This window comes from Leucoraja erinacea, chromosome 1, assembly GCF_028641065.1.
Source record: "Leucoraja erinacea ecotype New England chromosome 1, Leri_hhj_1, whole genome shotgun sequence".
Lineage (NCBI taxonomy): Eukaryota > Metazoa > Chordata > Chondrichthyes > Rajiformes > Rajidae > Leucoraja > Leucoraja erinaceus.
This window is the reverse complement of record NC_073377.1, coordinates 88,423,508-88,441,696: the sequence shown is the minus strand read 5'-3', so window position 1 is coordinate 88,441,696 and position 18,189 is coordinate 88,423,508. Positions and strand designations below refer to the sequence as shown.

At 36.3% G+C, this 18,189-nt stretch overlaps 1 protein-coding gene across 14 annotated transcripts in view; it reads right to left on the bottom strand.

The window, feature by feature from the left end:
• The window catches only part of lcorl (ligand dependent nuclear receptor corepressor-like), a 122,018-nt gene that overhangs the window by 29,334 nt on the left and 74,495 nt on the right, over positions 1–18,189 (bottom strand). For 2 of the 14 annotated variants that reach the window (XM_055638411.1, XM_055638420.1), the window contains exon 7: positions 7,391–13,972. The exons of 11 other annotated variants lie outside the window; for them this stretch is intronic. In XM_055638411.1, the coding sequence (XP_055494386.1) occupies positions 12,922–13,972 (1,051 nt within the window). In that variant the 3' untranslated portion in view covers positions 7,391–12,921. Of the gene's footprint in view, positions 1–4,900; positions 4,959–7,390; positions 13,973–18,189 lie in introns of those variants that run through there. One more of the 14 variants, XM_055638454.1, reaches the window with a different exon arrangement.

The window sequence follows — 18,189 nt, the reverse complement described above, 5'->3', positions numbered from 1 at the left end:
GGCCGAATGGCCTACTCCTGCACCTAATTTCTATGTCTATGTTTCTATGTTTCAAGAATTTACCATTTTTTAAACTTTGAAAAACTCCTTTGTTGCTTTAGCAGTATGTTTGGGATCATTGTCTTGCTGTACAATGAACCACCGGCCAATGAGCTTTGAGGCATTTGTTTGATCTTGAGCAGATAGGATGTGCCTATACACTTCAGAGTTCATTATGCTACTTATTGCTACATCAGCAATTGTATCATCAATGAAGATAAGTGAGCCAGTTCCTTCAGCAGCCATACATGCCCAGGCCATAACACCCACACCACCGTGTTTTACAGATGAGGTGGTATGCTTTGTATCTTAGGCAGTTCATTCTCTCCTCCATACTTTGCTCTTGCTATCACTTTGATATATATTAATCCTCATCTCATCTGTCCACAAGACCTTTTCCTGGAACTGTAGTTGCTCTTTTAAGTACTTCTTGGCAAATTGTAACCTGGCCATCCTATTTTTGCGGCTAACCAGTGGTTTGCATATTGCAGTTTTGCCTCTGTATTTCTGTTCATGAAGTCTTCTGCAGACAGTGGTCATTGACAAATCCACACCTGACCCCTGAAGAGTGTTTCTGATCTGTTGGACAGGTGTTTGGGGATTTGTATTTATTATAGAGAGAATTCTTCTGTCATCAGCTGTGGAGGTCTTCCTTGGCCTGCCAGTCCCTTTGCGATTAGTAAGCTCGCCAGTGCTCTCTTTCTTCATAGTTCCAAACAGTTGATTTTGGTAAGCCTAAGGTTTGGCTGATGTCTCCAACAGTTTTATTATTGATTCTCAGTCTCATAATGGCTTCTTTGACTTTCATTGGCACAACTTTGTCCTCATGTTGATAAACAGCAATAAAAGTTTCCAAAGGTGATCGACAGACTGGAGGAAAGACTAGGTGCTGAGAGCTCTCTTATACCTGCTTGAAGGCGGCAATTAAACACACCTGAGCAATTACAAACACCTGTGAAGCCATGTGTCCCAAACATCATAGAGCCCTGAAATGGGGGGGGGGGGGGGGGGGGGACTATGTATAAACAATCCAATAATTTCTGCATGGAAAAACCAAAATGTATAAAAATGGATATTATTAATCTGACAATGTGCACTTTAACCGCATGTGATTTTTTTCTATTACAAATCTCAAATTATGGTGTACAGAGGCAAATAACTAAATGATGGGTCTTTGTCCCAAACATTATGGAGGGTACTGTGGATAAGGCACAAAGTGCTGGAGTAACTGCTGGTCAGGCAGCATCTTTGAAAGCATGGATGGGTGACGTTTTGGGTAAGGGGCCCTTTCTTCGGACTGACTTTCAGACTGACTGGAGGGAGGGGTGGTGGGGGAGGAGAAGCTGGGAGATCTCAGGTTTCTTCCCTCACTACAATCAGTCTGAAGAAAGATCTTGATCCAAATCGTCACCTATCGATATTCTCAAAGATGCTAACTAACCCACTGAGTCTTTTTGTGCAAACCAGTATCCGCAGTTCCTTGTTTCTAGGATATACAGAGGCAAGTTAATCAGCAATTCTCCCATCAGGCAAAAGGTATAGAAGTGTGAAAATGCAAACCACCAGATTTGGGGACAATTTCCCCCCAACTCTTATCAGGCAACTGAATCATCCGACCACAACAAGAGCGCAGTGCTGAACTACGATCTACCTCTTTGATGACCCTCGGACTAACCTTGATTGGACTTTGCTGTTTTTTTTACCTTGACTAAACATTATTCCCTTATCATATATCTCCACTGTAAATAGTAGACTGTAATCATGTATTGTCTTTCTGCTGATTGGTGAGCATGCAACAGAAGCTTTTCACTGTACCTCGGTACACGTGACAATAAACTATGAACATAACTCTTCTAAAATCCTACATTACATGTGATTCCCTTTTCTATTTTGTTAATATTGGTACCATACTACCCACTATCATTACAGCTCGCCTCCGGCGTCAAATAACAAAAATAGCCTTTCATGATTCATTGCTGTGGTACATTTGAAAACAAAGATTAAGTTAGCTTATTATGTCAGTGAAACAAATGTAAAAACATATAATTAAAACATATCTTTCAAACCGATTAGTAAATTTATGGATTTATATGAAAGAACATGGCTGATTGTATGTAATTTCACGGTTTGAGATGCTGAAATTGCTGTAAAAGACTCATCCAAAATTCATTAGTTCAATGCCGACTTCAAGGTGAAGGTGAAACTTTTCCGATTGCTCTTGACCTCATCAAAAAACAATTGAACATTTAGTTTAGCTCATAGCACTTTATCATTGTAACTCAACAGCCTATGAAGTGCTTCAGGTTAGATTGACAAAGTGTTCCTTCTGATAACCAGTATGCATAAGGTATAGACACGAGGAACTGCAGGTGCTGGTTTACCAAAAGATACAAAGTATAGGAGTAACTCAGCACTTCAGAGACTGGTCGGGTCCCAATCTGAAACGCTGCCTATCCATGTTCTCCAGAGATGTTGCCCAACCCACTGAGTTACTCCAACATATTGTGTCATTTATGCACAAGGTGAGTGTGCATTCACGTAAAACACCAAGCTGCAAGTAATCATTAAAAATTACTCCCAGTTTTTCTTTATAAATTAAAATCTTTGTTTAAACGCATTGAACTGAACTTATTTGCATTGCAATTGGACGTCAGAGCTGATATTTCATCTTAAAGTTATAACTTTATTATCCTCCCTGCACTCATAATGCCAGTAATGCTGGACATATCCTACATTTTAGCAACCACATTTTACCTATATTTTTCTTTAGTTGCTGCCATTTGACTTCATTCATCACATCAACTTTACAAATTCATGTTGAAGGGATGTGATTGTTGATAACACTATTTTACAATTAGTATTTTCAATTTAACCTAACGATGCCATGCTAACTATCAACCACCCGTTTATACTAATCCTACATAAATCTTACCTTGTTCTCCTCCCCACATTTTCATCAGCTCTCCCTACATTCTACCATTCACCTATACACTAGGGACAATATCCAGTAGTCAGATAACTATTTCCAATCATTCCAAAACAAACCACACGTCCTTGGGATGTGAGGAAAAATCAGGGCACCTCAAGGAAACTCACAAGGTCACAGGAAGAATGTTATAAACTCCATACAAAAGTCAGGATTGACTGTGAGGAAATAGTTTTGATGAGTAATATATAAATGTTCTTATACTGGAAGGAAAGATGGAATTTACCTAATTTTATTGTGTAACCTGAAAATAATTGATAAGTATGTGCTGGCTTCATGTGGGATTCTAGACAGAAGTGCACTTAATTTGATGATGCCATCACACTTTAGTACCTCCCTTATGTCATTCGAATAGCCTCGAACGTAAAACATGCGTTAATCAGTACAAGCAACTTGCACCCAGAGAAATGCCCAAAATGCCTCAGTATATTTCTCTGAATCTCTTTTTGTTGCTGCTGAGGGATTATGCCAAGTTTACAAATTCCAAAACATATTAACAAGTTGAGGTTTCCACTCATTTAAATCATTGTTATCAGATGAAACAGTTAAATTTTAGTAGGACATTCAACAAAAATACATTTTTAGTCTTATGAGCAGAGGTTCATTCAAATAATTGAACATGTAAAAGATCAAGGTGATTTGGGTATACTGCAGCTGCGTTTTACGTTGGGCATTTAAGGTAAGACACCTAGCTAATGGTATATCCAGATGTAAATATAGAGGAAATCATTTTGCCAAGAACTTATCAACACCAACATCCAAATAATGTCCTTAAATTTTACCTTTCCACTTTAAATCCAGTTAAGATTACAGATCTCTACAGTAACCAATTCTAATCACTTGGGACATTCTGTATTATGCATCATGTTGTTTGAACAACATTAACTCAATTATGAACATCTTTATCTATTCCCTATTAATGACAATAATTTCTCCTGCTTTTATGTATCAAGAACTAGATTCACAGGTACCGTGGAGGCCTGGTGATTTCCTTTTTTAACCATATCTCATCTAGAAATATGTCCCAGAGCATCATATTTTATTAGCAAGGTTTACTTTAATTTAGTTTGGTTTAGATTTGAGACACAGTGCGGAAACAGGCCCATTTCCCATTTCTTTCCCCTCTTTCATTTTCCATTGCATTTTGCTTTTTAGTTCTTACCTTCTATCCATTAGTCACTGCGTTTGTCAGTTTATTTTCTACTTACTTCCCACCCCTTTGTTTATTTCAGTCCTATTAAGGCAGCAAATTATTTTCATTTTCCATTGCATATACATTTAAAACACAAAGCTCTTTTTTTCAATACTAAACCTCACTGACCTATCAATAGGTCAGGGTTACCATTCATGACAGAATCGAGAAAAGGTTCCATCACCCTGAAATTAGTGAATCTTTGGAATTGTGTACTAAAGACGGCAGTGGAGGTTCAATCACTTAGTATATTCAGACAGAGATTAATACAATTTTAGATATGAAGGGAATCAAAGGATAAAGGATAAGTGAAGAAAAATTGTGCAGAGGTATAGGTCAGCCATGATCTTATTGAATAGCAGAGCAGGTACAAGGAGCTGAATAGCTTATGTATACTTTTATTTTTTGATGTTCGATTTGATAGTTCCAATATTTTATTTAATTATTTTCTTCATTATTAAATAATTAAAATTTATACCATCACAAAAAATTTGAAATTGAGGATATTTTCATCTGAATATTCAGGCCAGACCTAATGAAATAAAGTGATCACTAGAGTGATTATGCCTCTGCATGAATATATTCCATGACAATTTACAATTTATCCTTCAGCATGCATGCTACTCCAACTTGAGAAAATATAAAGATGTATCTGAAAGCAAAGCTGTCTTTAGTTCTTACCGCAAAGTGTCTGTCTCCTAATCAGGGATGCATCTTCTCAGCAATTCCCTTGCCACCCCGCTGCTGAAAGCAATGAAACAATGCAGGGTTGGGGAAAGGGTAGTGATGGAATAAGGAAGGGAAAGGAGCAAGAAGAGAACAGGGGAAAAGAGAAGAATATCAGGAACAAAGGTGAATGTTAATTTTGTTTTGCCACCCAATCTCATACTAAATGATGTTTTCTTGATCAGGAGACGAGGTACTGTTAGGAAGCACATTTTTTTTTTCATTTTGCACCGGACATTCTATAGTCCAGTTACATTTAGGAAAAAAGGAAGATTCTAGCTATTCTAAAAAAATATCTGGAATACCAAAAATACAGATAGGCACATGCAAAAGGAAATAGATCTAACATACACACATTGACAGGGTCTAATTGAGTAATTAGAAAACAGAATCATGGAATGACATGACATAGGATACCATTTGAGCTATTGTGACTGTGCTGGATCTTGAATGAACTATCCAATTGGTCCCACGTCCCTGCTCTCTCTCCACAACATTAAAATGTGTCCCTTTTCAAGTATTTACCTAATTTGATTATTACTGCAATTATTTACAGCATTCTTTTAGATACTGGATTGCAGATAACAGGTTGTCCAGTAAATAATGTTTCCTCATGTAGCATCTGATTTGTTTGCCAATTACCTTAAACATGAATCTTCTGGTGATTTTGAACACCACACTCAAATCCCCTCTAAATCTTCTCCACTGTAAGGAGAAAAAAACTCAGCTTACATGAATCTTCCATGTAACTTTAGTCCCTCAATCATTGCAAAACTACTCTACACTTCTGTGTCTATAACATCCTTCTTGAAGTGTAATATCATGAGGTTGAAATAATATTTTAACCAGGGCATAAATGAATTTATCTTTGCTTCCTTTTTATTCTCCATACCTCTATTCATAAAATCAAGATCCTATATATTTTTTTGATGGTCCCATCTTCAGAGATCCACAACACCTGCAGCCTCTTTAAAATTGTTCTACTTACTTCATAATGACCCTTATTCTTTTTTTAAAATCAAAATGAACCACTTCAAACTTCTCTGCATTACATTTCATCATTCCTGCTATATTCACTAGGTCTGTTAAAATCATATTTATAGTTTAATAATTTTACAGGTTTCAAAACACCTGCAAAATTTAAAATGATGTGGACCAAAACCAAAGCAGCACAAAGAGCAATGGTCCCGATACTGACGTGTTGAGTATAGGAGCAAAGAGGTCCTTCTGCAGTTGTACAGAGCCCTAGTGAGACCACACCTGGAGTATTGTGTGCAGTTTTGGTCCCCTAATTTGAGGAAGAGCATTCTTGCTATTGAGGGAGTGCAGCGTAGGTTCACAAGGTTAATTCCAGGGATGGCGGGACAGTCATATGCTGAGAGAATGGAGCGGCTGGACTTGTATACTCTGGAATTTAGAAGGGTGAGAGGGGATCTTATTGAAACATATAAGATTATTAAGGGTTTGGACAAACTAGAGGCAGAAAACATGTTCCCGATGTTGGGGGGAGTGCAGAACCAGGGGCCACAGTTTAAGAATAAGGGGTAAGCCATTTAGAATAGATGAGTAAACACTTTTTCACACAGTTGTGAGTCTGTGGAATTCTCTGCCTCAGAGGGTGGTGGAGGCCGGTTCTCTGGATACTTTCAAGAGAGCTTGATAGGGCTCTTAAAGATAGCGGAGTTACGGGATATGGGAAGAAGGCAGGAACGGGGTACTGATTGTGGATAATCAGCCATAATCAGATTGAATGGTGGTGCTGGCTCGAAGGACCGAATGGCCCACTCCCATACCTATTGTCTACTATCCCTGCTTATCCAATCTACTTTATGCCCTTTAGCTGTTATCTATGCAATAGTTGCCCCTTAAATGCTATCGGGGTCGATTTTCTGAAATGTTGTTTACATATGAATCACAATACATTCACCATAAAGCACATTCTAATTGACAATCAGGCCTGCCGGTTTTGAATTCACAACAATGGATATTATTCGGATTGACCATTAATTGCCAACTTTTTTTTTACAACGAGTTTTCAATCTTTGTAATCGTCTCATACCACTCTGGTGTCTAAGGAGAATTAGAAGAATGAGCCAAGAGTTTCTACTATTTCCAGTTTTGCTGCCCTTAATAACTAAGGATGTATTTTATCAAGAGTGGGTAATATGTTTATATTCAACACTGAAAATCTTTTAAGTATTTCCTCTCCCAACTCTTTCCAATCTTACTATTACTTCCTACTCTACCTATTTAGAGCCTACCTCTTTGATGAAGACAGATGTAAAATTCAGCACTTCAGCCATGTTTGTATGAAGTAGTCACTTGTTTGGGCATCGTACATGTTTTTACATTAAAATACATTTGACTTATTTTTATGTTATCCACTATAGTATTTTCATAACCTTTTAATGTTTATCTATTATCTTTCTGTACAAATCTTTTTTGTGTTCAGTTTATTTCTCCATTGAATTATGATTAAATATGACAGCAAGATCAAGCAATGTATGTCTGTTTCATGGAGTGGAATTCGGTCATTACCACTAATTCCATTCCATCTATGTTTTTTCATTTGACACCGTTTTATATGGCAGAATGATCAGGAAAATAAAAACATCTGGAATTTAAGTGGAGATAACCTAGAGCAAAAATACAGTTCAGTGGAATGGTGAATAAGAGTTTTAGTGATTAGAGTATTGAGTGCTTTGAAATTCTGCATGGTTCACCACTATTGTCTTTTATTTTTCATGTATTCATTAAGGATTTGAACTCAAATGTAGATGCTAAGGAATTCATTGCCACATATGGCTGTGGAGGCCAAGTTACTGGATATTTCAAAGACGGAAATTGACAGATACTTGATTGGTGAGGGCATCAAGGGTTATGGGGAGAAGGCAACAGAATGGGGTTTAGAGGGAAAAATAGATCAGCCATGATTGAATGGTGAAGTAGACTTGATGGGCAGCCTTGCCTACTTTTGCTTCTATGACATGAAGATTATGTTTGCAAAATCATTACAGTAAAAAGGTATCTGGCTACAGAAAAATATGAACAGACAAGAATAGGCTGCTTTGGGGAATACACAAGTGGCAAATGGATTTCAATCTGAAGTGTGAGGTAATGAAATTGGGAGGCAAACAAGTTGAAGGAAATATAAAAAGTGTAGACATATAGATGGATCCCAAAATACACATCCAAAGATCCTGATAAGGTAATGCAGACATCATCAGTGATACTTGCCTTGATCAGCTAAGGCAGAGAGACATTAGAGGAGGGTGATCATGCTTGGACTGTACAAAACATTATTTAGGCTACAGCATGAGTGGAGTTCTTGTCATCAATTTGGAAGAATGTGATCACATTAGCGGGTTAGAGAAAAGTTACAAGGACGCAGCCAGGGACAGACTGCACTTTTTTTGGACCAAAGGAAACTGACAGGAGGCTTAAGTGATAAGTAATTATGAAATACCTATGAGAGTGAAAATCATTTACTTCCCTTGTTATTAGAGTGTGTACCATTAAATTAATTGGTAGAAGGATTAGAAATAATTTGCGTATTTGCTTTACCCAGAGAACAGCTGGTGTGAAATACTGTAGATCTGGAATTCACTGCTGAAGTGATGATGGTGGAAGAAACATTCATCACATGCGAAATGCATTTGAGCACATAAAGGTTATATAAAATATATTGGTAATAGGAGTAATGCAAGCAGCTCCATTATTGGCCTACATGGACAAAATGGAATAAATGCCTCCTGCTGTCAAGTTATACTATAACACTCTCATATTTTGCAGATAGATGACCTTGAATTAGTTGAACTTTTCTCCAGAAGATATGGACAAACCATGTTCTTCAGATAGGAAATTCAGAATAAGGGCAGATAAACCTAGAGACAGGAACAATATGAGAAAGCATGTTCTCACAGAGGAAACTCGTAAAAGGCTGCAGATGTAGAGACAATGCACATTTTATGCGAGTTGGGCAGATTCTGCTAGATTTGGATATCTAAGGATTATGGAATAAAGAGAAATCGAGTTACTTGTTAGCCATGACAAAATTAAATAGTAGATCGGATTCAAGAGGTGGAAAAGTCTGTTCCTGCCCCTAATATAAAAATAATCCATATTTAACAATATGCCTGTTTATACATTCTTCTTCTACCATCTCAGTATTTAGTTTAATAATCATGGTTGTAGATTAGCATCTCTATATACGTACATGCTTTTTCACAATCCATCTTGAAACGTATTAACAGTTTCCAATACAAACATTACATTAACTGTAAAATATAAATATTTGACTACAGTGAAATACGATGCACATGAGAAATCATGGAAATTCACAGAAATGCACAATGGACCATTTCTGGGATTTACACCAAAATAAAACCATGACATGATTCAGTATCTCCTACACATGGGTTTTACCATTATTCATCTTAAAATCACAGAATAGTTAAATGATGGGCATTATTTGGACCACTGAGTACTGCCTCCACCACCCAACTATCTACAACTGCAAATCAATTTGTTCAATTTTAATCAGAAACAAAAAAAAACGAGATGAGTTTTTGAAAAAAAAACTTTTGTAGGTGTTCTTTGATATATGAATGCCTCTATAACTTCCTTGTAAAATTATAATAATGTTTCAAAAACTAGGGAAATACTTGGGCTTTTGCTTGCATTCTGTCAACAATGCTCACGGTGCAATGAGATTCTATTGTTATCGAAGTACTTTGGTTAGTACAACTGGACAACAGAAAAAGGAAACTTTTGTATTAGTCATGTTAAATAGTTTCAACACTTAATTTCTCTTCTGCATACTTGGATGCAAAATTAAGAACATGGCGGACTAAACTTCACAATTTACTGTACATAAAAAAGACAAATCACATTTTACTCGTTTTCAATTTTATGTGCAAAAGCATCAAAGTGCTTTACTACAAATTACAACCTATAAACACAATTAAAACAGCTGAAATCTGTACAGATTGAGGATTATTAAACACATCATAAGAAAACAGAATCACAGTAAATGTATAACACCACAAGACACATTGTCCAGATAACATTGTTTTCATTAGAAAATATTGTAATAAATAATTCATGAATATAGTGCAATTGATTTATGCATAAATATAACTAATCATCTAAAATCAGTTTTACATTAACCAAGTTTTAAAATCAAGGCAGCCACAGAGTTTAGCTATATTACTGTGATAATGGAAATACTGCACTGCAATTTGAAAATAAACAGGTGATAAATCTGTATTTACTGTAAACTAAAAATTAGTTTTAATAAACATAATATACAATATAAAATTTCCCCATTATCTACCAGAAAATGGTTTTGAACATTACTGAGCAGTAGTTCTAAAAACAGAGGCACTGTTTTGCAATACAAAATTTTTTTCAGAAACATTCTTAAGTACTAAAGTTGGTTGTCACGATATTAACATTATGGGGAAATTTAATTAAAAACAGATAGTGGCACAGTAGTCAAACATGTAGTGTTTCGAAAATCTATTTTCCTACCACTAAAGATAATCAAAAACCTGTGTTTTACACATTACAAAAGGCTAAGCTCTCATAAAGTTAAGAAAAATGTAAAACCACGACATTTGTTTTATTCAATTTTGATAACGTACTTCAATTAACAATGCCAGTAACCCTTTTAACTTAAAACTCTTTAGTTTCTTGGTTATTTTATATTTTTGCTTTGAAAATAAAAATTGAAATGCCATTGATATGTTTGACATTTCCAGTTATTTAATTCAAGTTACAAATAGACACATGAAGGGAAAATAAGCTAGAGGGAGTCAGTGGATCAGGAGCATTTGCAGACAGAAATGAAAAGACGATGTTTTGGGTTGGACTTACTAAGAGACAAACAATATAAAATGGCATGAAATGATTTAAAGGAATATGAGAACAAACAACCATCCATGTTACAAGACAACATAGCATCGTGACATCCCAAGTACAAAGCTGGAGCCATATCATAAAGGGCTACTATAATACCTGCACATAAATTGGGACCAAATTAAAAAAATCACTAAACTGAACAATGTCACTTTTAATTTTATGGCAAGTTAACTGAATGCTGAGATGTCCATATGACCAAAGCAAAGTTTGCCCATTCTTTCATACTATTCAAGAGATTTTAACGAGGAAAGGTAACATCAGCTAATTGTTAAAATTCTGAATGGCTTCTATTAACTGTTCCAAAAGCTTCAGTATGAACTACGAAGGCACGACCTTAAACCCAAATCCACACAAAAGCTTTAAAAAAAAAATCTCTATTCTAAGTCACAAAATTAGAAAACTCTATCATTAACACCACGAGACTTAAAACTGTTCAAAGCTTTTCTTATCTGATCACAGACTCCCTGCATTCATAAACTGTTTCTATTAAATCTATCAAGTGTAACAGCTGAATTTGGTACTTTAAATCATAATGTATATGATAAACAAAGATTGAATGAACGGATTCGCTTTGCAAAGCTAGAAAAAGTTGTTGATTTTGTACTGAAAATGATGTGTGGACACAGAACTGAAATGGTTGGATTATATTTGTAAAACTTGAAGCATCTAAGTCTCTGACAAGGACACACTTAACTTAGCAGCAGGTAAGTTTACAGTTAGTAAAATTTTGCCATGGGAGTGTGAAAAATGTAACCTTGTTATCACATACTATTCCTACGTTTTTTCATTAAATACAGACTAAGAGCAATAAAACATACTATTCTCTTCAGTGCATCTTATGCATCATGCTCTGTACAGTGCTATCAATTTGTTAGTCATTATGTTCGCACCTATAGCTTATCCATCTTAACAAAATTATGAATTTTTCAAATTTTCATTTTTATATATCCCATAAAAAATTGGAGAATCCATTTAAGAATTACTTCTCTTTTTTGAGATGTGATTTTAAAAACTGTTTCCTCATAAGTAATTATCGTGGGTTAATAAAAGCTGTCCAAAAATGAAAATGTTAAACATTATTTGTTACTATTGGGCACTGAAGCATCATGCTTGAAGCATGGATACAGAAACTCTAATTTCCCATTTTACCAAAATGCCAATTTCATCCACTATGTTTCCATGCAAGACTGATGGGGGACAGATAGGGAGTGGGGTAGGGAAGAAAAGTCTTCTCATGATCTCGGTGAAGTCAGCCAGTGGAGGGCACAAAACTTGAGAGCGGAATTGTTGCCTGCAAAGTAGCACATAGTTAAGTGGACTGGGGAAATCACGTGGCAAAAGGAGGAAACCATAGCCTCACAAATGAAATAAATACATATCTTGCCAACAGGGCCGATTACCTAGTAGAGAACTTTACAGCTCTTAAATATTATTATGTTTTAATCAGCCTGTGTTGGCACTCTCAACACATCGCACTTTAAAAATTAGTGAAATAAATGTCTGTTACTACACAATTTGAAATAATTGGAATTGCGTAACTTGTACACAATAGCATGGAGTTGAACATAGCACACCATGTGCTCCTTCATCTTCATTGATTAAAACATGTTTACATTTATCTTAAGATTTATGAATTTACTGTACCTTTCAATTGGCAGGTTGATTTTGTACTTAACATTTGAATTTCCTTACCCATTTTAGGTAGTAAGACTGGTCAGTTCATTTCTATTCCTGACTTGGGCTCAGTGAGCCCATCCTATAAAATAATGCCGTGTTTGACTGCTATTTGCATTTTTCAACCGAATTAATGAAAACACACAATGTGGCAATTTTCTTACTACAACATTTCTAAACGCAATCAATCAGTATTATTCTACAAGAGCATTAAGATGAGAACTAGCAAATATGACTGCACCCAAGTATATTCCTTTTGTAGTGCAGTCAGATCCCTGCTTGAAACTATGCTTTGCCTGAAGGCCAAAGGGTGGTTTTACAATACTATTTAAATAGCATTTACTGTATGGTGAAGTCCATCTGAGTTACATCCCTTAAGGATTTATGTAGACTTGTTGCTACTTTTGGAGCTGCTTGTCCCTGAATTTGTCATACTGAATAACCCAGTGTCTGCTAATCTGAGCTTCTTCTTCGGAGGTGTCTTCAGTGTCCCAGATCGTTCTTTTACTTTGTATTCTAAAGTGCTGTGAGGTACACCATAAATCCCTTGTGCTTTAGAGACACTCATTTTTCCACTCATTACCATGGTAATAGCTTCTTCCAAAATGTCATGATCATATTGCCGATAGCGGCCACGCTTTTTTCTTGGTTGTTTACTGTCTTTTAGGCTAATATGATCCTGGCTATCGTTTTCAGATGGCACATCAATTGTGCCATTTTTTACATTAAGACATAGCGGAGAAAGGTCTCCATGCAGTAGGTAGGAATCAACACTAGAATGAGTCAAAGGTAAAGAACATTCAATTTTACTCTGTTTGGGCAGGATAGTTTTGAGTTTTTGAAGAGCTGATCCTTCCAGCAGCGAGGAGGTTTTTGATACCTGGTACATAACATCGAGGAGGCCACAGCTGTCAGACTGGGATTTGGGCACAGCATTTGCTCGTACCTGAGGGATTTTTAACTGAACAAGAGAGCTACTAACACTTTCATTACGAAGGTTGTCATCTTTTTCTTTTAGCTGCGTAACCATTCTTTGCAGGGTTAACTGATGGAGGTAACTGGAAGCAGTGGGGAATTTCAACTCTGAGGTTTCTAGATGTGAAAGTTTTCGGTATGTGCTGCACTGATCAGGACTACGTTCTGCCTGAGCTCTAGCCCACAATGCAACTTTTTGTAGAAGAGCATTAGGTTCCCCAAAGGTTTTCGAGAAACAACCTTCTCTGGTGTCTCTTGTTTTACTTTTCAATGGTGCTGCTCCTCCTGATAAGGCTTCCAAATGAAAAAGTAAAGTCTGGTGAGGTATTCCATAAAGTATGGCTGCTTTGTTCATGTCCAATGCCCCTGACTGAATGTCTTTCAAGGCCTTTGAAAGCAAACCATCTGCAAATTCAGCACTTCGTTTCACGTGCTCTTCAGTGTTTTTCTGTAGTCTCCTAGGATGGATGGAATGAAACGATGGTAAGCTGACGCATGAGACTGGCACACAGCTATGGAAGGGTAGGGTCCACTCCTTTATTACAGGCTTGCTTGGGTAACATCACTGCTTCTCTCACTGTTTAAGGCTTTGAGTTCTGGCTGATATTGCTCAAAGTTGCAAAGGGTTACAGTTCTGGTGGGCAGTGCAAATGTTTGATTGCACTTCTAAAGCAGTCTCAGCAAGAGTTTTGTGTTACAGTTCAATATTTCTGTTAATGTTTCTTGAAGTTGTTATCTTGTGATAGTTGCTTGCAAAACAAAAATACAACTTTCACAGTTTTAAAGCTTCAATTAATGTCCTTTTCAATTAAGTCCTAAAGCAATGTGTTAGTAGAAACGTGACGTTACCGCTAAACAAGTAATAAAAGAGTCAACCCTCTTGTTTCCAGGCAGGGTATTGCAATCACAACATGCTAAGAACTTTTTCCCAAAGTATTGCACAAAACATAAAGCACAAGCCACATTAACACTGCACAATAACAATTCACAGTGACAATCCAAATGTGACATTTTAGAACTAATAATTTTAAACACATCCAAGTTAACAGATAACGAAGCCAATTTTGGTTTTGGCCATATGCCATTGCAGTAAAACAACATTAATCATTTTGCTTTTTAAAAAAAAAGAAAGGCACACAAAGTTTTTACAAGTGTTCAAATACAATAGTCCTAGAAGTACAACATTCTCAGAGGTTGCTTAGAAATACCTTAAGTGCCAGAAGTGTCAATATAAATTAGTTACATTAGTGTGCAAAAACCGGAGTACGTTACAATGATTGTAACTAGACATAAAGACCAGTTCATTTAAGTTGTCTAACAGATATAGCGACATGTACATCTTCCACTAATTTACTATTATTTACTGCTTAAGATAGCCTGCCTTGCATTGCAAATGTAGATTAAGTGATCACTTTGCTGATTATGTGCCACTAATGAGTTGACAGTGTTACTATGCGCCTCTAGTTATCCTCCACTTTGATTCTCCCACCCTAATCTCTCTGTCATTATCTTCATGTGTACTGTTTGAGTGAAGTTCAGGAATCAGGTTATCTAGAGCATACTGGCTTGACAGTGAGTTTAACTGTTTCCAATCTAATCATGCTGACATCTCCCAGTGGTAGGTGCTGGTTGAGGACGATAATTGCACCAGCCACTGAAGGACAAGTGCCTGGAATGGGGCCCATTTTGATATGCAGCATGTGGGTGGTTCACACATAAAGCCTACACATCATTCCTCCTCAATATCCATGTTTGACAGTGATCCATATTTTCCTCGTCTCCATTCCTTTGGCTATTCTCAACTGTACAACAAAACATCTCCTTTAACTACTAATGTAACAACTCCACCCCCCCTTCATCACCTCTTTTCCATGGCTCTATTTGCTTAAGAGCTGTCCTAGAAGACCTTCCAATTTTGACATCAGTCCCAGCATTAACACCCCATAAATATTGCCCAAAATGTTACTACTACTACGCCCTAGTAATTGCCACCCCAGAAACGTTTGTTGGTTAAATTAAATATCTTGCCCTCGCCTTTAAAATGTTCCAAGTAAAATTAACGTTAAAAAAGGGGAAAAAAATCATTAATCCAGTTCCCAACAGTAAGAACTTAGAATTGAAATATTTGCCCTGTAATGATGACCTGCACCCCGTGCTGCTGCTGACATGCATCACTTGCCACAGTTCATTTCATATAGGATAGTTATAGCTAATACACCAAGAGTCCTAATTAGTCCTATATGTTGAAGTTGAACTTGTGAAAATAATTCAGAGATGTTATTAACTCTGCGCAATGCCTTTGTTTTATTCTCATTCTCAAAACAATCTTTTTTTAAATTAAAGGAACCACAATGTTAAGCAGGTTTGTCAATGATTTATGAAATAGATATGAAATACAGGGGGCAAATCTTCTGCTGAGATCTCGGAGAGAACAGAGCAGCATGAACTTCCACGGATTTTCCATTTCTTTGCCAGAGTTTGTACCTGTTAAATTGGCATTATGGTAATATTGTGCGATAATGGAGAGAGCCCTTTGAAATCAATGACGTTTATATGCATTTGATTGTAACTTTATTCACAGTTTTCTTTTAAATAATTAGAAAAATATACAATTTGCTTAACTTTTGCAGAATCTTGGGTAATGATGAAAGTTTGTGAACATCAAAAACATTAACATTTGCTATGAATAGCAGATTTGACAGTCGGAAACCTGGGGGCAGAGCCTCATTGTTCTTGTCCGCTCCATTTAATTTATATTTAGACCCAAAAATGGATCTAAAATGAATAAGCAAATGTATTCTGATCAACTGCCCTTTGTGTAAATCTGCTATAAAATTATCAAAATTAAAGGCAGTAAACAGTAAATTATTTAAATATCTGCTCCAGAGTAAACAAAACTAGCTAATTTTTCTTGGCTAAAGGTAAACATAATGAATGAAGGCAAAGGCTCGAAAATTCAAGTTTTAATTACCAGAGAAAAAATGAGAAAAGAATGTAACCAAACACAACATTATAAATTGAATATAAACTAATGGCTTAAGTAGAAGGCAAGGGTGCAAAGTACCCCTCAGTCCATGACAAGTATCCTGTACTCACATAAATAAAATCGATGTAACGTACCATTGAGAAAGTATGCAAGAATTCTCTATATGACCTTTACCAAACCTATAGTATAAATGAATATAGGCTATTTCCATTTTTGATAAGACAACAGTTCAGATTTAAATTCAAGCTCAGAATGTAGCGTGGGTCTACTTTTTAAAACGTTCTAGTTACCGTCTTTCCTAAATTTTCTGTTAAAATGCTGTTATCAGGAATACATAGTGATGGTGTTTATATCTAAGGAAATATAATTCTAGATCAAACCCAAGTACACTAAAACTACAGTAATATGAGAATCGATTATTTCAGCTTTTTGAACGGGGCTAGACATCGATACATTGGGGCTGTAAGGGCCATTACATGAACTTGTTTTAAATATCACTTTTGTTCTTAAACAAGCAAAATGTGATTGATAGCTAATTACTTTTGTGCTCCTACTGTTCCCACCTACCTCCTTTTTACTTTCCCCAGATGCAGGGGTCAACTTTGTTAATGTTCCATAGTAGCATAGTGCAGCGTCAGCAACAAATAGGTCATCATTGGCATTGTACTAAGGTCCTGCTCCAGAAAGCTGGCTAAAGCTGTGTCATCATTTGAAACATCTCAGGCCTTTATTAAAAAATAATTAAGTGCCTCTGATAATCAAGAGACCATCTAAAGGTTATTGATTGCTGGAAATAATGAAAAATTTAAATAAATAGAAAATAACGACAAAAACTAATCAATATATGTTAAATACAAGTAAAATAATTGTAAAATGATCTTTCCGCTTTCTAAACCGAGACTTCTCCAGTGAAATGAATGGCATCTCTGATCTTGTGCAAGGCCTAACTGCTACGGGATCAAGGAAGTTGATTCCCAAATGTAATGCTAAAAATGCTTAGGTCGACATTCTATGCTATTGGACTTAATGATGAAGTCCAGCAAAGAAATGGAGTATGGGCTGTAGAAGCATCTATCATTCTGTAAATCTTGGACATAGTAGTCCACGCAAGCTTTGGATTTATTTTAATGCAATGCCCAATGACAGGCATCTGCACAAGTCAGCCTATTGGCTGTCTAGGTAGGCATGGAAAAAATATTTCACACAGCAAAGGTCTGTATCCATGACGCATGCCTATTTTCTTTTGAGAATCCTGGTTTAGGATTAAATGGTGAGTAATTCTAACCCTCTTTTTCTTGTGCCAGGGTTTCTACCTACCCAAAAATGCAAATTAGCTTTTATTTGACGCAATCCAAAATTCTTTACAATCTTTGAAATTCCTTGTGATCAATAAAACATGCCCAAAAATCAAACTTGCTCCTCAGATTAACAAGCAAGAGTCGCACAGCATCAAATTGAAACAGTTTCTTAAAAATAGTATCTTACCCAAAATTGTGCCTAGAGAAGCTGTAGCATTTTCACTCGAGCTGAGATTAAGATTTAAAAATTACCATTATACAATTACACAGAGCCCAAAAGCCCAATTGTGATCCCCATACAAATGAAAATGAAAATGTAATGGGGATTGGGGTAAAGAGAAAGATGGTGTAAGTGGAGGGACTGGTAAAGGAACAGTACAGTAATCAGGCT